General features: G+C 34.9%; 1 protein-coding gene across 28 annotated transcripts in view; it reads right to left on the reverse strand.

Annotated features, from left to right (window-relative positions):
- The window catches only part of LOC106880780 (CUGBP Elav-like family member 1-A), a 231,347-nt gene that overhangs the window by 160,215 nt on the left and 49,565 nt on the right, over positions 1–21,567 (reverse strand). For 26 of the 28 annotated variants that reach the window (XR_001410780.2, XR_001410781.2, XR_001410782.2 and 23 more), the window contains one exon: positions 18,098–18,127. The exons of the other annotated variants lie outside the window; for them this stretch is intronic. Coding sequence is in view for 23 of the 26 variants with exons in the window: in XM_014930889.2 (XP_014786375.1) it covers positions 18,098–18,127 (30 nt within the window). In the remaining 3 variants the exon portion in view is untranslated. The remainder of the gene's footprint in view (positions 1–18,097; positions 18,128–21,567) is intronic. 28 annotated transcript variants of the gene reach the window in all.

A 21,567-nucleotide genomic window follows, 5' to 3' on the forward strand; every position in this document is an offset into this window, starting at 1 on the left:
GGGGGGGGGGGGGTCTGATTTAAGGAGCATTTTTACTGCCTTTAACATAGAACACCACATATTCGAAATTCCTAAAAACTATTCAATATTGTTATGGGAGTTCATTTAGTATTCTTAGAATTAGGATGCTATTTTTTTCATATTTCCGCAATATTCAAGCTTTTTGAAAACAAATTATATAAAATTATAAGATCCAGAATGGTTTTCAAATGCTGCAAATAAAACGATGTAAACCAGTGGTTTTGAATCATGTTTTGCCTAAGGACCCCTGTGATTCCTATTTTACACAGGTGGACCCCCATAGCTATTCAACATAAAAAAAAAAAACCTATTACATTTTTGTAATATTATTAGGAATAACATAAAAAAACTGTTTAAAATATTCTGTGTATTGTAGAAGTGTAATCATTATATATTACACATGAATTTTAACAAAATCTTATATGGATCCCCAATGGCCATATGGACCCTGGTTGAGAACCACTGATGTAAATACTGTTGCACAGCAGAAATGGAAGTCATGATTTCCAGAGAATAGATGAGTAAATTTTTCCTATCTCTCTCGCAAATTTTATGAAACTAGACCCAATTAATCATCCCTCCTCATGACCTAAAACCCACTGATTTTTTATTTTAATTCAAATGTTCCATATATTAACTGTGGAGACTAATTGCTAAGCAACATGTAAATAAGGGAAAAGGAGTGGATACACTTGATAAGATTAGTGTATTTTGTCATAAATGTAATAGCTAATAATTTATGGCGTTATGTAAACAATTTTATTTCACTCCTGAAACAACTGTGCTTCTAAGACCATTTTAAATATAGCTGAAGGGATAAGTCTAAATTAACAAATAATTTAGAATTTAATTGAAAACAATATTTTATTTAGATAGTGTAACTGAAAAGGAAAATATAATGATGTGGTTCATTCATTGTCTACATTTCTGAAATTTGAAATGCTTCATTTGTCTTAAGCTACAAGTATTTATATAGATTGTTTTGTGGTTTCAGGATATTGGTTACAAATTCGGTGTCTGGCACCCGTGGCAGTGGAGCGCTAAGAGCACCATCCAAGTGTGATCGCTGCCAGAGCAGCTGACTGGCTTCCGTGCCGGTGGCACATAAAAGCCACCATTCGAACGTGTTCGTTACCAACGTCGCCTTACTGGCACTTGTGCCAGTGGCATGTGAAAAAACATTCGAGCAAGGTCGTTGCAAGTGCCACTAGACTGGCTCCTGTGCAGGTGACACGTAAAATACACCACTTGCGCCTGGCCGTTGCCAGTACTGCCTGACTGGCCTCGTGCTGGTGGCACATAAAAGCACCCACTACACTCTCAGAGTGGTTGGTGTTAGGAAGGGCATCCATCTGTAGAAATTCTGCCAAATCAGATTGGAGCCTAGTGCAGCCATCTGGTTCGCCAGTCCTCAGTCAAATCGTCCAACCCATGCTAGCATGGAAAGTGGATGTTAAACGATGATGATGATGATGATGGTCCTTTTCTTTTCAGGCTGGTATGATATATTTGTAATACAGAATCTTTATAGATGTATTGACAGATCAATTTACGAGAGGCTCAGTACTTGAATTTCAGATTTACCACTATCTTAAATATTACTCCAGCATCAATTCACAGTATTCATTTTATTCGACAGATCCTTTCCTCCAATAATACCAGTAAACTTCACTATCAATTTCTCCTGTTGCATAAGTAATTACTAATAGAAATTCAACTGTACTGCAAAGAGAAATGTTAACATTGCCTAGTTGTATATGAATAGAGAAAGTCAGCTGCTAATTCATGAAGTATTCAAATGAAAACGGTGGTAAAGACAGCATATTCAAGAAGAAAGTCACAATAAGGAGTTGTATTTTAAAGAAATATTGTTAGTGAATCTAATGAGGTGCACCACAACTACTAGCTTCCTAAATGACAAAAAAAAAGTAAAGACAATAGCAGGTTTGATAGCTTTGTTGAGAGTCAGTCAGGCTGATGATACCAGATTTGAATGCAGAAATAACTATAGATATGACACAGTTGAAGTTTGACAAACTGCAATTAAACATACTTAACAGAAAGGAAGTTTTCTAAGTAAATTTTACATTAAGAACAGTAAGAAAAATAGATTTCACTTAGTGGTAGTTTAAAGAGAGAAAACATTAAAAAAAAAATCAAATAAATTAAAATTCTTTTTTCATCCACTGAGAAGAGAAACTGAGATTTGATAAACAATGACATCAGCTAATACAACTAGCTGACAGAAAAGCCATTCATGATATAAAGAGAATGGATCAATTAGTGATTGATAGTATTAAGTAGATAATTGATGCAGGTCTTTACATCTACAGAAACACACACACACAGTGTCTTCATTTACACTGGTTTGTTTTATTTTCTTATTAGACCCCAGTATAATACTGGGCTCCACTTTAACCCAAATTATAGATATTTATGTTATTGAATTTCTCATTTATACACAAGTAAATAGGGCATATTAAAATGTTACCCATCGTATGACAAGTAACTTTAGAAGTATAATTTTTGCCACCATATGTAATTTGATAAGCACTGTATGTCTGCATTATTTCCTGATATTACCCATGATGGTAAAAGGGTATTAATATAACTGTATTTTGAACAGTTTGCTAGAAATTCTCAAGTTGGTGAATACTCCAGTGATTAACACAGAAAACTTACAACGCTAACGACCAGCTTGTTTAAAAAACAAAAAAAAAGCATCTACAGAAAATATTCATTACAATAAATATTAAAGATTGAAGAAACTTTTTCAGCAGCAGCCAACTATCATTTACTCCTCCTCCTCTTCCACTATGAGTCCTTCACTAAATGTGTGCATGCAATGAAGCTTAATAGGAGCAACTATCCAATATCTCATATTAACTGTATATAATGTAAATCATGACTGGAGAAATCAGAGCGTTGACTGAACACTATTCAATTTTTTTTCTCCATGTTTTTCTCCTTGTCTCCGTATTCTTTCTGTTGAAGAGCGTAGCTCGAAACGTCAAAGACTTTCCGTATTCCCGAGCGTCATACTAATACATCCTTTTGTTATTTACACCACCTGTCCTCGTCTGTTGTTGTTTTTTCGTACATTCTCCCATATATATATATATATATATATCAGCCTATTAGCACACACATATATATAAGGAAACCATGCCAAAGCAGACGTTAGATCTCAATGCAGCCCTGCAGCTCACCAGATCCTGTCAAACCCATGTCAACATAGAATACGACCATTAAATGATGATTGATATATCAACAACTTCCCTTATACACAATATCTCATAACAAGTGTCAATGAAAGCAGTTACAACAAAAAAAACTTCATTCCAAAAGGTGAGTCCTCTTTTCTGAAAAAAGATTTTCTTTTATTATTCGATAACTTTTAAGAATATCTTTCTTGTAAATGTGACTGTGTCAAGTACTTTTTGCAAATTTTAAATATTTAGTTCAACAAAAGGTTCATTTCAAAATAGGTGTGAATACCACCTAAATTTTCTTCAGACTTATCCTAAGTTCAAATGCAGTAGAGGAAAAGAGGTTCACATTTCTATCCACAGTGTCAAACACTTTTGTTAGATCACTGAAAGCCAAATAAACAGGAAGTCACTGCTCTAGGCACTTCTCTTACAAGTGTCTTACTGTACATACATTTATATACACAAGTACACAATATGTACATAAGAAGTTCGTTTCCCAACCACATGGTTTCAGATTCAGCCTCACCTCATGATACCATAGACAATATAGCCCCAGACCAGCCAAAGCTCTAAATGGACTTGAGAGATGGAAACTAAAGGAAGACCATCATATGTGAATGTGTAATACATAGGAAATCTGCTTCAATGAATAACCATATATAAACAAATACAGATGATTTATGAGAAAACATGTTAGTCCACATCATCCCTCACCAGGCTTATGTATAACAGAGTGCAACTGGTCTATCCCCATTACTTTCGCTAGGCCTAAGTACAAGAGACTGTATTGAGTCATATCGATAATTCTTCCTCTCGACTGCATCTTTCTTACCGTCTCTGCTCTTCTACCTGCACACTCTCCCTTCCTAAGGTTACTTCTGTTATACCTTCACTGAATCTTTATCTTATCCTACCCACTTTTACTTCATACTACTGATCCTTTCTTCCAATCAGGCCCTTCTAACATCAGCACTCTCTCTTCTAACTCCTTCCTCGGTCATCTGGGCTTATGTAAAAACACTAGATTATTTACTTGTGGTACTTACTCTTACCCACAACTAGCTTCATTCTCCCGCTTTGATATACAGGTCTCAGCACTGAATACTTTCTACACTATCATGTGTACAAGACATGACACTTCATGTAAAGGTGCCAGCCAAGGACTAATGTTCTGGAAAGTGATGGGTAAATGAGACAACCTAGTACTGATGCCAGAAAATGTCCTCAGCATACCGTGTAAACATGGGTGTTAAATTGAGCAGAAGGTTTTGAGTTCCCTATATTCAACCTACTTACTATTATTGCGATAAAAAATACACCCAGTACACCCCATAAAGTGTTTGGTGATAGGGCAACCAGCTGTAGAAACCAAGCAATGATGTTGGAGCATCAGTCAGCAATTACCAATAGGAGATTAATCGAACTGTGATGGCCTGTCCAACATGTGCCAGCATAGAGGACTTAAAAATGACGATGATAATCTATGATTACAAGATTATCACATTGTTTATTGTTTAAAATAAAAATGAACACGATGAGAAAATAAGGTCACTGTACATCATTGGGATATAGTAATGTATGCTTGTACAACTTGAATGCCACTCTCTAAGCTTTCATAATTAAATATTCAGAGACAAGAGCCAAACAATAGAAAACCACTTCAGCTGCATAATTCATATCACAGGCCTTTCTACAAGACTTTCCAATAACAGGAAATCTAGCTGGTAGTGGTTGAGTATCCTTTCTCCAAGTAGTTTTACTGCAGATGCAAACACAAATCACAAATATGGTTTTTTTTTATACCTTCATATGTGTATGTACACACACACACACACACACAAATAGAAGTCTTCTGAGAGTTTTCTATATCCTACACTTTGTCAGTTAAGACTAGAGAGCAACTATCTATTCATGAGGTGAGTTATCCTGTACCTGATATTTAAGTGCTAGCAAGAGTATTTTTTAAGTGCCAACATCACATACATTGTAGTGACCTATTCCTAAGACAGCTGATGACTAAGCTGGGTTCCTATCAACCCTCCTCGCCACTACTACGGTAGCCACATGGGAGTTACTGGTTTAGTCAACAAACCAACCATGTAGCATGTACTGAGTAACAGCAGGCATGTGTGGAATGGGGTGAGGGATTGATCATTTTATATCACTTTCCATGTTGACATGGAGAATGCAGGTTGTAACATGTCATTTCTTATTAACGATTAGTACCTTCTAAGACAGGTTGGAAGACAATATCATACTCGTGTTTCACTTTCCACTTCAGTTCTCTGGCTGGCTGCCATTCCTAACAACCACTTTACAAAGCATACTGGATGCATTTTATTGTAGTATCAGCACAGAAGTTGTCAAGTTTTTGACAAGACTAAAAGATGCTCTCAACTCTGTTATCCCATCTCATTCACAAACAACATTACAGACAGTACTGGGTGCATTTTGTGGCATCAGCAACCCCAAGAGAGTGGATAGGGTTGTACCTTACTACTGAACATTGGTCTCTGGTCACTCAAAGCAATGTGACCAAGAGGATAGTGACAGCTGAACTATGGTGAAGTGGATGAAGAAGCAAGAGTATGGTGGAAGGGGAGAAAAGTGAAAGGGTGGTAAATAAAGGAGTAATGGAAAAGACAATACAAGACAAGTAAAACAGACAGTAACAGAAAGGGGTAATGATGGCCACAATAGGCTTGTAAGATAACCATAGAGAGGGGTGATGGAAAAACAGAGTGATGGATGTCAATAACTAGCCTATAGGAGAGTAACTGATGGCTAGCTATACAGAAGGATGAAAGAATAAAGACCTCCTTGCTATCCAATTATTATGATGAGAGAGATGGTAGAGGGCATTTGACTACAGACAAATCCAAAACAACCTGTCATTATCCTAAAAGCAGAGTAGAGAGAATAGGAAAATACCGTGAGACAGAGATGAGTGAGAGAGAACAGCAGATGTAGGCATCACACAAAGATTAATGTACAAGTGCCCAAACATACATACATACATATATATATATATATATATATATATATATATATATATATATATAGTCGATCCAAACATGAACAAGCAAGAAAAAACAACGTGAGGTCATAGAATAAGTGCAGTGTTACTGGATGATCAGGAAAGGAAAGAAAAGAGGATTTCATGTTTTGAGCAGGGCTCTTCACCAGAAATATAGAAAAAGTCCAAAGAAGGGAAGACGGAGAAAGTAAATCGCCAATGATATACATGCGGTTCACTATATTCACTTCAATGCTTGGATCACCATAGTTGTACAAGCAAGGCAAATGATCCCAGGCTATCTTCTTGGTGAGGCTCAGCCAGCACCTTGAGATCAGTCTTCACTACTTTATCCCATGTCTTCTAAGAATTGTTCCATACACTGAGTACTCAGCATTTTATATATCAGTTATTCTCCAAAATAATTACATGCCTGTACAAGTGCACACTTCTTCTCCAGACTACATCAAATTGTTTATCCTGTTTTTCCGTCATTTCATTTATGCTCTGCTATTCATGCACACTAACATTACATATTGTAAACATGTTCATGTTAATTCTTTCTAGTCATTACAAAATCTTCAGCATTCAAGACTCATGTGTCATTACCATGGAATGTCCTACTTAGTAGAAACTCTTTGTTAACAGCTCAGTTAAATAACCTCCTGAACGTTTACCACGCACTACAATACTGCTAATATACATACTTCTACTGCTCAACAAGTCACCTCAATAACAAACACATACAGCTACTACCATTAGTAAGGGCTCTGTCATTAATCATCTATTTTTGTGGTCTAATTATGTAGAGCAATGTTTCCTGATCTAGGGTCATGGCAGAGTTCAGTGGATCCACAAAAAAATTTGGGTAAAGGGTTAAGTTATATGCTAAATAAAGGGGGACACAAATACAACAGTTTATTCTTAAAATTTTCTACTACTGTAATTCTGTAAATTTACACACCCAAACCACTTTGTAAAGTGGCTGGCATTAAGAAGGACATCTAGCCATAAAAACCATGCCAAAACAGACCTCACTAGTACTAGTACTATGTAAAAAACACTCAATCCACTCTAAGGTGGTTGTCATTAAAATGAGCATCCAACTGCAAAAACCATGCCAAAACAAGACACTGGAGCCTGGTGCAGTCTTCTGGCTTGCCAGTTCCTGTTAAACTGTCCAACCCAAGTCATCATGGAAAGTGGACATTAAATCGTTATGACAAATGCATTTTCTATATATTGAGTTCCATCATGAGGAAAAAGCTGAACTCATTTGACACTTCATCGATATACAAATCTTTAAATTTACAAAGAGGCAACTAAAACTTTTCCTGAAAAGCTTCATCTATTCAAAATAGATATTGGGCATAAAGGGTTGATGCATTCTCAAGCCCTTGCCACTATTTAAGGGGCACTAAAAGAGGTTGATACTTTAGTGTACATTGCACAATGATATAAAGATTAGATTTAAAGATCTCTAGGAAATGAACATTCCAAGTTGGATGGTAGATCCAGTTGAGACAAACACAGCCAATGCTGATATCATGCTATTAGAAAGGTTTAAGTTGCTGGGTAATCCAACTGCTGAAGCTAAATTTAATCAGGACTCAACTTGTGAACAAGATTATATTTCATTGTATTTCCTGCTCTCAAAAGCTTACAACTGTTTAGCAATTGTAAGCAGAAGTGATTTCTGTTGCTCTCAATCAGCCCATGTACCCACATAATAGAAAATATATAAAACGGCATCAGCCATAAGGAGCCCCACTGAATAAATACAGTAAAAAGGTAATATTTTTCTTTTTCTTCTCAAAAAGTAACCATTGTTCAGAAGTTATTTCTGGGTATCAGCAGTTTTTTGTTATGCATGTTTTATATCAGAAAGAATAATGTATGATTTATAAATTGTTGTTCTATGGAAACCACTTTTTTTTCTTTTTAAGAGGCTAATAGAGAAGAATAAAAGTGCACTTAAAAGAACTGATTATTTTTATGAATTTTATTATGCTAATGGTAGGAAACAGACCACCTCTGAGAAAAAATTATTTTTCAAATGTTTATTATAAATATTTGTTCAAAAATTATTTTCAATGCAAATTATCAATTTTTAAATAACTCTCATGATAATAAAACAAATTTAAAACAATATTTAAATTTTCATTATTATGTGATGAATTTAACAAATATTTAACTTTTTCTTTTTTGAAAAGCAATCTGTTTCTATTAGCCATTCATTACAAAATAGAATTACTTTTTGTTGTAATAATATCTAGTGGGACCCACAGAAAATTTCAAGATTCTGGAAGTGGGCTGGGAAGAATGAGCTAAAAGAGGTAGGGAACCACTAATATAGAGTAATAGATAGGTAATCCACTAGTGTTTTCTCACCAAGCTTTTGTGTGTCATAAACAGTGTGGTGCAATTGCATCTTTTTTAAGTGGATACTGATCCAGTGGGCAGTAAGTGTATTTGTGTTGCAAAAATTTACAACTTATAGGCGCAGGAGTGGCTGTGTGGTAAGTAGCTTGCTTACCAACCACATGGTTCCAGGTTCAGTCCCATTGCGTGGCACCTTGGGCAAGTGTCTACTATAGCTTTAGGCCGATCAAAGCCTTGTGAGTGCATTTGGTAGACGGAAACTGAAAGAAGCCCGTCGTATATGTATATATATATATGTATATGTGTGTGTGTGTGTGTGTCTGTGTTTGTCCTCCTAACATTGCTTGACAACCGATGCTGGTGTATTTATGTCCCCATCACTTAGCGGTTCGGCAAAAGAGACCGATAGAATAAGTACTAGGCTTACAAAGAATAAGTCCTGGGGTCGATTTGCTCGACTAAAGGCGGTGCTCCAGCATGGTCACAGTCAAATGGCTGAAACAAGTAAAAAGAGTAGAAGAGAGTAAACTATTCTGTATGAAGACTTCTTCAGAATTACTACCCTCTTAGATGGCTACCAAGCAATGATGTTTCCTGTATATATTTTATATTTATATTTGATTTTTGGCATGGTTTCTATGATTTAGATGCCTTCACATCACTAACTTACTTTACAATGTACTATGTAAAATATATCGACATAAATTTTTCTGTGTGTGAGTTGGAAATAAAAGTTTGTGTGTATGTGCACATGCATGTATGTGCGTTAAAAAGATAGTTTTAAGTAAAAGCCACAAAAATCCCAATGTTATGTTATGCATAAGCAAACTAAAATGATTACACTTGCTGGCCTCTGTTATGTGTATATAACCAGCATTGTTGCAAATAATAACAAAACAACAGTATAATAATTCAAAGACCAACCTCAGTGAATTTAAAATGAAGTCTTTTTAAAGGAAAACAATGTTTTTCAATTAGCTTGTTTTCTCTAGAGAATTCTTTGGTGAGTGTGATTAAACTACTGTAATGGGAGCCAGTACTAAAACTGTCAGATAAGAACTAGTAGAGCCGAGACTGACTTGTTTAGATGGTACAAGTGCTATGAGAAGCCGAGCAAGGAAGAGAGATTATACAGCTGCCTTAATCATCTCTACAAAGACTTCTAACAGAATTCAACCAATAGAAGTGTAAGTTATGAATCGACAATCAAAACCAAACACATACAAATGAGGTAAATGAGTATGCTGTGTATTCAATACATTAGGCAGGATGAGTAATTAAATAATGCATATTTTCCATCAAGTTTATTATGCATGTTTAATATCTGTTATTTATTTAAAAGTTTCCAGTTTTTGTTAATCTTTAGCAAATTACAAATCTAAAAAAAAAAATTTTTTTAAAAGTGAAGTTGTGAAAATATACTCTACATTTCTGAATGGTTAACACAAGTCGCACAAATATGCATCAAAATTGTTTCATTAAATATATTCTTAGAAAACACTGACTGAGAGGTGGGACACTATTAGTAAGTTATAATGCTGTGGACACATTGTGCAAGTGGATAATCTAAACAGGTAAGGAGACAAATCAATGGATTATGAAAGAGATAATATAAACAAACTACAATATAAGTTTAAAATGAACAGGGCAGCAAAATTGTAAGTGTTAACCATCATTTATCATCTCATCAAAGCGACAACTGTCCTTCCACTTCCGGATACTCCTGTTCTTAACAGGTACTAACCCTATATAAAGCTTAAATGAGAGCCACAATGCAATGCTGCTGCTAGTAGACATGCTATGTTGCCTCCTTACAAAAAGCACATTTGACTGATCAAATCATTAACCTACAAACTGTCCCCTCATTCTTGTTTTTTTTAACTGCTACAACAGTAACCTCTGATCATCTAATTCTTCCTCCTCAAAATATCAACTCTTTGAAATTCTCACTCAGCTTAAGTTTTCCCTGCAGATGTCAATTTTCAGTTTTGTTCAAGAGAGAATCAACTGTATGATCTCACTGATTTCAGAAGGCCTGCTAAGGTCACGGCACAGATTCTACTTCTCCACCAAACCCCTAACAAAAAAAACTGGCATTGGAATACAGAAACACTGCTAGAGATAGTGAGGAACTGCTTAGGAAGTGAAACGACTGAGACAATCTAAATTAGCATAAAACAGAAATTATTTAGAGAATTATTCTTTAAATCAGCCTTGCATGCTTTACCACACACACACACACACACACACACACACACACACACACACACACACACACACACACACACATGAAATTAAGCTCCTAGCATGAACATATCAATAAAACAAATATAAAAAGAACAATATACCAAAGAGAATTATACTAAGAGTAAGTTTCATTATTTATAATTAATTCATCACTAAATAGTCTTAAAATCAAATTTTTCAAAGTATCAATCTTCTCATTAATTATAAAAATCTAACATTAGAATTAGTCTTTCAACAACAAAGTAAAGAAAAAATATTTCAATGTGAAATTTAATGATTGTTAAAACTAATATTTTCTCTTTAAGTTATATTTTAAATAGAATTTGTATTAGTGTAATAAAAACAAAAAAGATTTGTTGCTGCAATTAAAAAGTCTGACTGAAAATATTGTTACATTTTAATTATTATGGTTCGTCTAACTACTTATCCCATTATCTTAGCTCATATAACTACTCAGTAGCAATGGTACAATACTGATTGTTCAAGAGAGCAAAATATAATAGAAATAGTGTAGTGCTAAACAATTTCAATAAAAATATAAGTAAATATGCTTGTATTAAAAGCTACTTGATGTCAAGAGTAATGCATTGGTAATCCTGGGAGGAAAGTTTGTCAAACAAGAACATTTGAGTGTGGTTTAGATACTAATAGCTGAGGTTCTTGAAATCATCATAGTAAAACAAAAATTTTTGTTTGACTCAATTTTATCTAAAATGAAGATTAACTTTCATCACAAAATAGCTCAGCTTTGCTAAATTTTTTAAAAAGAGAAATCTAGTTGAACTTTGACTGCATGGCACATTTGAGATAAATAAACAAATAAAAAGAGTAGTAAGCATTATCACCATTTTTTTACAAAGCTGACAGCACTTGAGCAGTACATTTTGAAGTGATGATTTAAAGGTTAATTGCCTTTTCTGATACATTTTAGTAACCTCCTATATCACACAAGAATATGATTAAAACTAGGATAAACATGGTCTAGGCATCAGAATGTTTCAATTAAAGATTCATTAAAACTGGCAGCAGAAGACTCAAATGTAGTTGCTTGGCTATATTGAGACTTCTGTTCCTTCAAATTACATCCCACAATCTTAATAATAAAGGAGACATCAGACAATGCAGGCCTGACATTAAAAACCCTGCTTGTGAAGACCTGTTGAGGGAAGTGAATTTGCAATTTGGAATTTGAAATCTGAAATCGAACTGAATCCGACGACTGGCACCCATGCCAACCTCTCTTTCATTGGACACTAAACTCTGCTTGCGAAGACCTGTTGGGGCAAGTGAAATCATAATTGAACCATACTCGATGACCGGCACCTGTGCCAGTGGAGCACTAACAGCACTGTCTGAGCATGTTCATTGCCAGAGCAGCTGTCTGGCTTCCGTGCTAGTGGCCCGTAAATAGCACCATTTGAGCGTGTTCATTACCAGCATTGCCTTCTAGGACTTGTGCTGGTGGCACGTTAGAAAATCATTCTGAGCGAGGTCGTTGCCAGTGCCGCTGGACTGGCTCCTGTGCAGGTGGCACATAAAAAACACCTTTTTGAGCGTGGTCGTTGCCAGTACCGTGTGACTGGCTCTCATACCAGTGGCACGTAAAAGCACCCACTACACTCTCGGAGTGGTTGGCGTTAGGAAGGGCATCCAGCTGTAGAAACTCTGCCAGATCAGATTGGAGCCTGGTGCAGCCTTCTGCATTGCCAATCTTCAGTCAAATCGTCCAACCCATGCTAGCATGGAAAGTGGATGTTAAACGATGATGATGATCATGGCTGAATTTGCTTAATTAGAGTAAACATTGAGCTAAACATCTGACAACAACAAAAATATACATAACACTTTCATTGCTTTCTGAAAGAAGTTTCACAAAACAATTTTAAGGGCTTTCTTAATTCTTCTGGCTTTTAATTTTTATTGAAAAATATGACGAGACAGTTTGACAGAGAGTGAGGCCAAACTGATTTGTTAGAAATAACAACAAAAGACAAATGAAAGGAAAACATAGAAGACAATTCTGAATATAGTATGTATATTAGAAAACGAATGGAGACAGTTACAGTTAGAACATTGGCTGAATGACAGAAAATAAAACACCAAACACATTGACCAATATTCCAGGAAGCATAAAATAATCTGGAATGCTGAATGTAGGTCATCACATTTGAACAGTTTCTTATAAACTACAGAACAAAATTTCACAACTTAATACAAGCTAATAGACCTGTAACAAGAATAAAAGAAAAGGGGATTACACAGAATAGGGGCTATTAGAGAAATAGAAAGATGGTATGAAAATGTGGTTCAAGGATAAGAATTTACAAATGATTTTGGCTACAATATAAAACAAACCTATTGATCAAGTTAGTTTTTGGAAATTAATTCTACAGGATTTGTGCCATCTTAAATCTTATGTCATAAACACAGAAAGTACATATGGGAGCAACCACCTTTAGCAATACTCTAGTCAACACTATACCCACACATCTATCTCTAAGAAATCCATGTTTTGTGATGCAGCCTACCATCAAATAGTAATAAGCAACTGAGTTTCTTTAAAACATTACTACAACAGCTGTGTGTATGTATTCATTCAAGGGGAGACAATAGAAAGCATGTATGTTCATATGAAGAGGGTCAGCAAGTGTATATGCCCATTTAATGGACACCAACAGTGTATATATGTCAAGGTGGAGACCTATAGCAGTGAGTATATATGTAACGCAAGAAAATGACAGTATTTATATGCACGTCTAAAGAGATAAGATGGGTATGTGCAACAGCAGTGTGTGTATATATCCATCTACGAAGAAGTAACAGCAGCATATATATAACCATCTAAGGAGGAACGAATGTCAGTTATACAAATGAAGTGGCAGTATATTAGTGTTAACTAAGTTGTAGGAAGCATAACTAAAATGTGATTTTTTTGTGGTGGTGGGGAAGGCAGTTACAAGAAAGCTATATACTTGATCAAAATATGCATAACATATGAATTATTATGGTGACCTACATAATAAATCATTTAATTAAACTTAAAATTTTTAAGTAAACAGCAATATTGCCTTTCATATTCCCAAGTACCAGCCTTGTAAATTACAACCTCCCCCTCCCCCCCACAATTCTCCTCACCATCATCATTTAACATCCATGTTTCATGAGCTTGATGCAACAGGTCCAAGGACCACATCATGCTCCAATGTCTGTTTTGGTATGGTTTCTATGGTTTTCCTAACGCCAACCACTTTACAGCATGTACTAGATGTTTCTGTGGTACTGGTACTAGTGAAGCTGCCATGTAGCTTGCAAGACTAAAGAGAAGTTGCAGTAGATAGGGTGTGGCTTTATGCTAAGAGGATGAAAGAAACTTTGAGGAGCCAGAACTTACTGTAGAGCAAACTACATAGCTACTCACATGATAGAAAAGAGGATAGAGCTGGAAAGGGATAAAATAACTGTAATGAGGTGTCAGAATGGACACTCAAGATAGAAGGTAAGTAGAGGTGAGGAAAGGAGAACAAAGAGTGCAGGTGAGTAGTGGTTTCTAAAGGTGTAAGGCAGAGTAAGATATGCCAATTGAGGTATGGGTGAATGCTAAGGAACAGGTTTTGAGGACTAAGTAGGGAAGAGTAGAAAACAACTGTAGAAATGGGTGGATGTAACCAACAGGGTGCTGAAATGGGAGGTGCAGAAAGGATAGAAAATGATGGACAGGGCAGAAAAAGGAGGTGAAGAGCAGTAAAACAGCAATAACGAGAGTGGATAAAGGAAAGGTGAGAGAGATGTGGTTGACAGTGATTAATGTTTTAAGTCAGTGGAGAGGAGAGTACTATTAATAAAGAATGGAAAATAAGTGAAATGCTTCATCATCATCATCATTGCTTGACATTAGGTTTCCATGCTGGAATGGGTTGGGTGGTTTGACATAGAGCTGTCCAGACTCCAGTTGTCTGTTAAGTACATGTATAACTTGAAAGTTGATCTTAAATCCCATCATAGATACACACAAGCACACAATTCACTCTTAACTACATACACTGAGCAAGACACCTACAAACAATATGGCTTTCCATGCAAGTCTGCTATGGATCCATTTCACTATTATTGTTGACCAGTTTGACCCTATTTGCAACTATATTTTTATTCCCAAATATCAATTGGTTTTTGATTCCTGTCTATATTCAAAATCATTCTCATCCTTTTTTTTTTTTTTGTTGCTATCATGCCTCCATAGGGACTCGCTATTTGTTGTAGTCCTTATTCACCTGGGACAAAGCAACAGAGAAAAACTAAATAATTGTCATTGTGTATGTCATGGTTTTGTTTCTTTTCTTACAGTTAAATATGCTAACATCCACTACTTTACAGTATGGCCAGGAGCGAATTTATGACACCAGCACTAGGGAGGACTAAAGAATCCTCGACCCATAATCGGAGTTACAGTTCCTCCTTTTTTGTTAGGATTAAGTTAGAAGAAGAAAGGGCAGTACCCACAATTTTCAGGGTTTAAAAACTTAGTGGGAATGGACCAAACAAATCAAGCCTACCACTCAACAATGTGCTTTTACGCACTTTCCATTTACCAAATCTTCACATGTTATAAATCAATCCAATACGATAATAGAAGACATTTACCCAGGTTGGTGGGCTGAGGAATCCACCCCAAAGCATATAGTTGTGAAGTAAACTTAACAAAACAGCCCTACCTGCAATCTAGCTTACAGAGCCTTTTCCAGAATGTAAACACACATACTGAAGTTGAACTATAACTATTCCTTTCATATCAGTCTTAACTTTTTTTTGAAAGCAATTATACTGAATTCCTAAGGCACAGTAAGTAGTGTTTTTGTTTACTTAACTTTCAACACAGCTTCTTCAATCAGGGGACACATGATTTTGGTAAAGTTCAAAACTACATAGTTTGGGGTTTCACCCACGACTCAACACACATATGCTACTATAATGACCTAAGTTAAATAATGCAAAAGACCACTCTAAGCAGAGAGCCATTCACATGAAAGCATGACTTGATAGCATATACTATGCTTTAGCTGCTTGTATGACCAAGACACCCTCTCAGGCCTCCTAATCATGGCCCACTGGAAGAGCTGGAGATAGGGCTGCACCAGCACAAATTGTTATATTTCAGCTGAGTAGAGTGGTAGAACATGAAAATGGAGTGATCTGATCACAAAGACAATGTACTCTCAGGTTCAGGTCCATGAGTCCAACACAAAAACCACAAGACCATGTGCCTTCACATTCAATAAAATACTGAATACATTTACTTATGAAGTAGAGTATTACTTTTATTTGGATACTGGCTCTATGACTATACCAACAGGTTCAAGTTCCTATCAAAACTTAAAACAACAGATTCAATCTTAGAACCGGTATTAAAATGTGTGTGTGTGTGTGTGTTGGCAAATGATGTGAACAAAACAAGAAAACCAAAATGTGGCATATTGTGGTGTTTGTTCTACATTGAGTTACAGGTACTCCATTGTCAGAATTGTAGTGCAAAATGCTACTGTTCCCAAATATGACTTCAACTACATCAATTCAGTAACATTTCTAATAAGACTAAACTGCTAAGAAATACAGTTATCATAATTTTTGAAGCATCAATAAAATGTCTCTTAGAGCATTCTAACAAATGCCTAACTGAGAATTAGAACATTTTCAATGCTTTACAATTAACTGTGACTATTACATAAAAGAGACTTCTTGATATAATGTTGCTTTTGTCAGGTAGTGACTAGCACGTTTACTCAGTTCCCACAGAATTACATGATAGGGAGGGTATAAGCATGATAGCCACTGCATGATAAAAGCAACAGAAGGTTAAGCTTGGAATAACAATAATTGTACTGTCAGGGTTGATAGCTCACTAATATTCGCATCACACAGTTTTACAACAGAAACAAAAATAAAACAGCAGTAAACAGTTTTCTGGACAAACAAATAGCTATGCTTGTTGATTAAATGATAGGTCAGTGAAGAATCACCTTATAGCATCATGAAGAACTACTTAAGAAACACATGGTGCAGTGAAACCAGTTATAATCAAGTATATAAGGTATCATAAATAAAACATATCTTGTCAGAACTAATACTATTGAAAGTTTTCACAAGTCCTGGTCATGACAACTTATCTACCACCACTAAATTATATGGCATTCAATTGATATCCTAAGTATGATAAAGTATTATAACTGATTATTATTCTTAGGAAATTCCAGCATAACAAATTATATAGAACACATGCAGTCAACATACATATTATCAAGACATGCAGTCAATATTATATTGTGAATCCCTAAGAACATGTAGCCTTCATATAAGATCCGCATCTATGGAGAATACCAGTGTGTGGTTTAGTTTATACTGAAGAATCTGTTACAAATAAGTTTGCTCATGATCTTGGTTCAAGCAGGGAATTCAGGACAACAACAAGTAGCCATCTGTTGCAGCCTTCATCAGCTGGTGAAAGTATGTGACCCACATACAACTGTTTGTTCTGTTGGACTTTAAGCTTCACTGACACACTGGCAAGAGAGGTTAGCATTAGGTCTTCAAGTCTTTGGAGAGAAACAACAGTGTCTCCATAAGAGGTTGTCTCTCACGAGCTACATACATCATACATCATGTACAGATGTTAGCATGCAATGTTTGACTAATATTTGTTTACTGGAGGTTGTGCATGTGAGAGCATGCTCAATACAAGAAAGCATAACTTTTGTCTACATAGTAAAGTGAGCATTCTTATACATGAATCTTTCATAAAATAACAGGTCTAAATAATGAGAAGGCCTTTTTCTATAATTAATACTAATGGGTTGTCAATACTAGACAATAACTAAGTTATCCTGAATACAATACATTAAAAACAAAAATCCATGGATATAATTTTGCTGGTGAAACTTAATAAACAGGGTGTGCCTCTAATTCTTCTGTTGAAAACTGTACATATAAATATGATTAGAGTTAAGTCTTTGTTTATTATATTTATGATAAGCAACTTATCAACTAGAATAGATTAGTCAGGATAAAATTAATCAGATTTCTGAAGGATGAACACACAACAAAGGCTGGTTTATATAGGAAAAGTTGAAGCCTAAATCATCTCCATCAAAAATAAAATCCTATTAAAAAAATATTAATTCAAAATTTGCTTAATAGTATAAGTTAGAGGGGGAAAAAAAGTTATAATAACCTTTCGTTGCTATAGACTTCACCAAAATCACTAGAAGAAAAACAGAAAAAAAAAAGATTAAAAGGTGTGTTCATCAGTAAAGTACACTAAAACATCAAATAATATTAAAACAAAATTAAATAGCTTGGCACGAAACACCTAACTACAATACTTAGTTTGAAACATTCAATTACAAATTTCCTTTAATTCAAATAATTAGTAAATATTTTCAAAAACACATGCTTTCTTTGACAACAAAAATATTTCAGTTGTGTATGTCTGAGTGTGGTAGTGAAAAATCAATAATACTTTCAGTAACTTCATGTAACTTTTTCTTTGTTCAGTATTTTGTGTACAATCAGAGATATTTGTCTATGCTCTATAAGAGTAGAAATAAAACAGAGTTTCACAGGAAAATAGTACAAAAATAACTTGTTTCGTATTCTCATTTTAACGTCTACCTTCTTTCCTTCTAATTATTGAAGTATTCAATTATTAAAGTTTACTTAGAATTTACTCAAATTAATACTTCAGTATGAATTAATTTCTAATTTAGCATGAAATAAATTTTTTTTAATCTTCCTTTGTAGAAAATAGTTTATCCAAATACATCCTCCTTTAACTACTTGGAAAATGTAATCATAAAAATGACTTTAGTTATATTTAAGAATATTTACTATTCATTAAGATAATTCTCACTATGTCATAAACGATTATTAGAAAGACAGAAAAAAAAATATTTGATTAACAAGTGGTATGAAGAAAGATAATTTGTACATAGGTATTCAAGGAAACTGAATAAAGGTTTGCTAATGTTTAGAATTCATACTAAAGCAGATGGAAGCTGATGAAAATTTATAGAATGCATATAACAGGAATAAAATGAATGCACAGATTAGGGAGAAAAAATAGTGGTACTTGAAAATCAACAGGTGATATTTAAAATATCAAAGAATTTTTTATACAGCATTGAGAAAAGGGAATTTGTTTTGTAAAAAAAAAAAAGAGTTCAGTGTAAAATATTCAACTAATCTAATTAGTTGCATAAATGTGTATAAACAATAGCATGGAATTAGAAACTTTCAATTTAAGTAGGTTAAGATGTTAAGAACCATTTTCAATGTTAAGAATTTTCAAAATGAGTTCTGAGAAAACAACCAACTTTCTCCAAGGAACTCCTTGTTTTTGCACTAACAAGTTTTCAATCAAATATTAAAATCCTGCAGTAGACATTTATCGAGAAGCAATCACAAAAATACTATGTGATAAAAGGAGGGGAAAATGTTCAGTTACCAGTGGAAAACTCTGTAAATAATTTTCTACGTAGAACTGACTACCATATTTCTTTATAGCAGCAGACAGGTCTGATCATGCTACTGTCGCTAAATTCACTCTGTTTACTTTCATTAACTGGGAACGCATTAACACAGTTAATTAAACTAATTATAGCTGGTGTTGTAATACTTTCAAAAGAACATGATACAAATGCAATGAATAATATGAAATTATATGGCAACATTTGTTTCACTTTCTATAAAGTATGATTATGGCTGTATATTGAAGTAAAAGGGGCTAGGATAGAAAACAATGAGCAAAATAGTTGAACAGGGTTTTTATAGGAGCTGAACTTTCAAAACTAATTCTAGACAAAAGCTACATCTTACAACTCACAACTAAACTGTATGAGTGGTACTTGTAACAATCAACAAGGGGTTAGGTTTATTCAGTTTTCAGGTCGAAATGTATTCCAACCACGACCACCCTGCTTTTTTGTATATGCACTATACTACACTGTTCAAGGTGTCCTTTACGAAAGATGGAAAGAGGTTTTGAGATTTCATTATTTCTAGCAGACCTCTCATAGCAGCATGGCCAGTTTGCATTTGCATTTCTACTGTGAGTATTGTTCATTATGGAGTTCACACCAAAACTTTATGTGCCTCCATTTGCAGATGTTAATCAATAGGTCATGCGTGTGTATAGCACGAGTTAGGAGAAAGAAGAGGGATAGTAGTGCCCATGACATCAGCAGGCTTACACTCCCACTGGTGAGATTAGATGTACAATGTGAATATTCGCAGGAAGAATGCAGCAGTGTAGAAGAAACTAGGGTGGTTTGACAGGGTAAAAAATGAGGTGGCTATGATGGAGATGCTAAATCCAGCAGTGTGTGTTACACTCAAGGCAATTCAAAAATCACTTGATCTTGTAAATATTTTTTGTTTCCTTTAATTTGTTAAAACAATATCTATTGATATATTTCAGAAAAATGTCATTATCAAAAGATGTGAGACTATTCATCATCCTGAAAACAGCACGCTATACTAGTTAATTCTATTCATTTGTCTGGGCATACCTACTTCTTCAACTGCACAGAAGTAGTTCAGGAAGCTGGCAGCATGAGCAACAGAGCAAATAGACAAGCTATCCTGGAATCTCTGAGCCATGGCAGTCAATGGAGGGAAACTGAGTGAATGCACTGGAGATTGGTTGAAGGCTGTGATGAAGAGGAGAGGCAACAGAAAGTAATCGAGAGGGTGTTAAGAGTTACATTAAGCTCAACTGACTGGCTGGTTCTTTAGGAGTTTCTTTTAATACTAAAAAGGACTTTTAGATCACTGTGCAAGTGTGTGTGTGTGTGTGCATGTGTAAACAACAAGTGGTGGGAGTGCTTAATCCAGCAAGTGTTACATACCCACATATAGTTTTAGTATAAAAGTGTGTAAATATGCAACTATTAAGATTTAATTAGATGAATGTAATGTATTATAATACAAGAAAAGCAACTGAGAATGTCTGAATAAAATAAGAAATTAAAAATATTTTTTTCTATTATCTTAAATATATTATATATCCATATACACACGGTAGCATGTTAAAGTGAATTAGCATATCAGTTCCATTGCAAAAAAATAACTCCCTAATTATTGCTTAGACTGCTGGGCCTTAACCTATAACATGTACATATATTATTACGTATGTGAATGGTTTGGTCAGAAGGAAAGAGGAAGTTATCCTCAAACCAGAATCCTGGTCTGGATGATTGCAACAATCTAACTTTCACTAAATGTAATGAAAGGTGGCCAAACGATGCTTCTGATGGTCTGCCAGTTTTCTAACAAATTCCACTCACAAGGCTTTGGGTCAACTTGAAGCTACAGCAGAATCCACATGCCTCAGGTGTTGCGCAGTGGGGCCCAAAGATGAAATCAAAATTGAGAAGTGAAGTTCTTAACCACATATAAAGTGAGAGAAAAAGAACTGTCCTTAAAAATATACAAGTGGGAAGATGATAAAAGCTACACTTGAGTTTGTTTAGGAAGAAACCAACTGTATGAAATTGTCCAAAATATCAAAGGTGCTTTAAGAAGCATGTTCAAAATATCAAAGGTGCTTTAAGAAGCATGTTCAAAATATCAAAGGTGCTTTAAGAAGCATACAGAAACACCAATTATAAGGAATTAATTAAAATAGTCAAGCACCTGAAATTA

The sequence above is a fragment of the Octopus bimaculoides genome, chromosome 2 (assembly GCF_001194135.2).
Source record: "Octopus bimaculoides isolate UCB-OBI-ISO-001 chromosome 2, ASM119413v2, whole genome shotgun sequence".
NCBI lineage: Eukaryota > Metazoa > Mollusca > Cephalopoda > Octopoda > Octopodidae > Octopus > Octopus bimaculoides.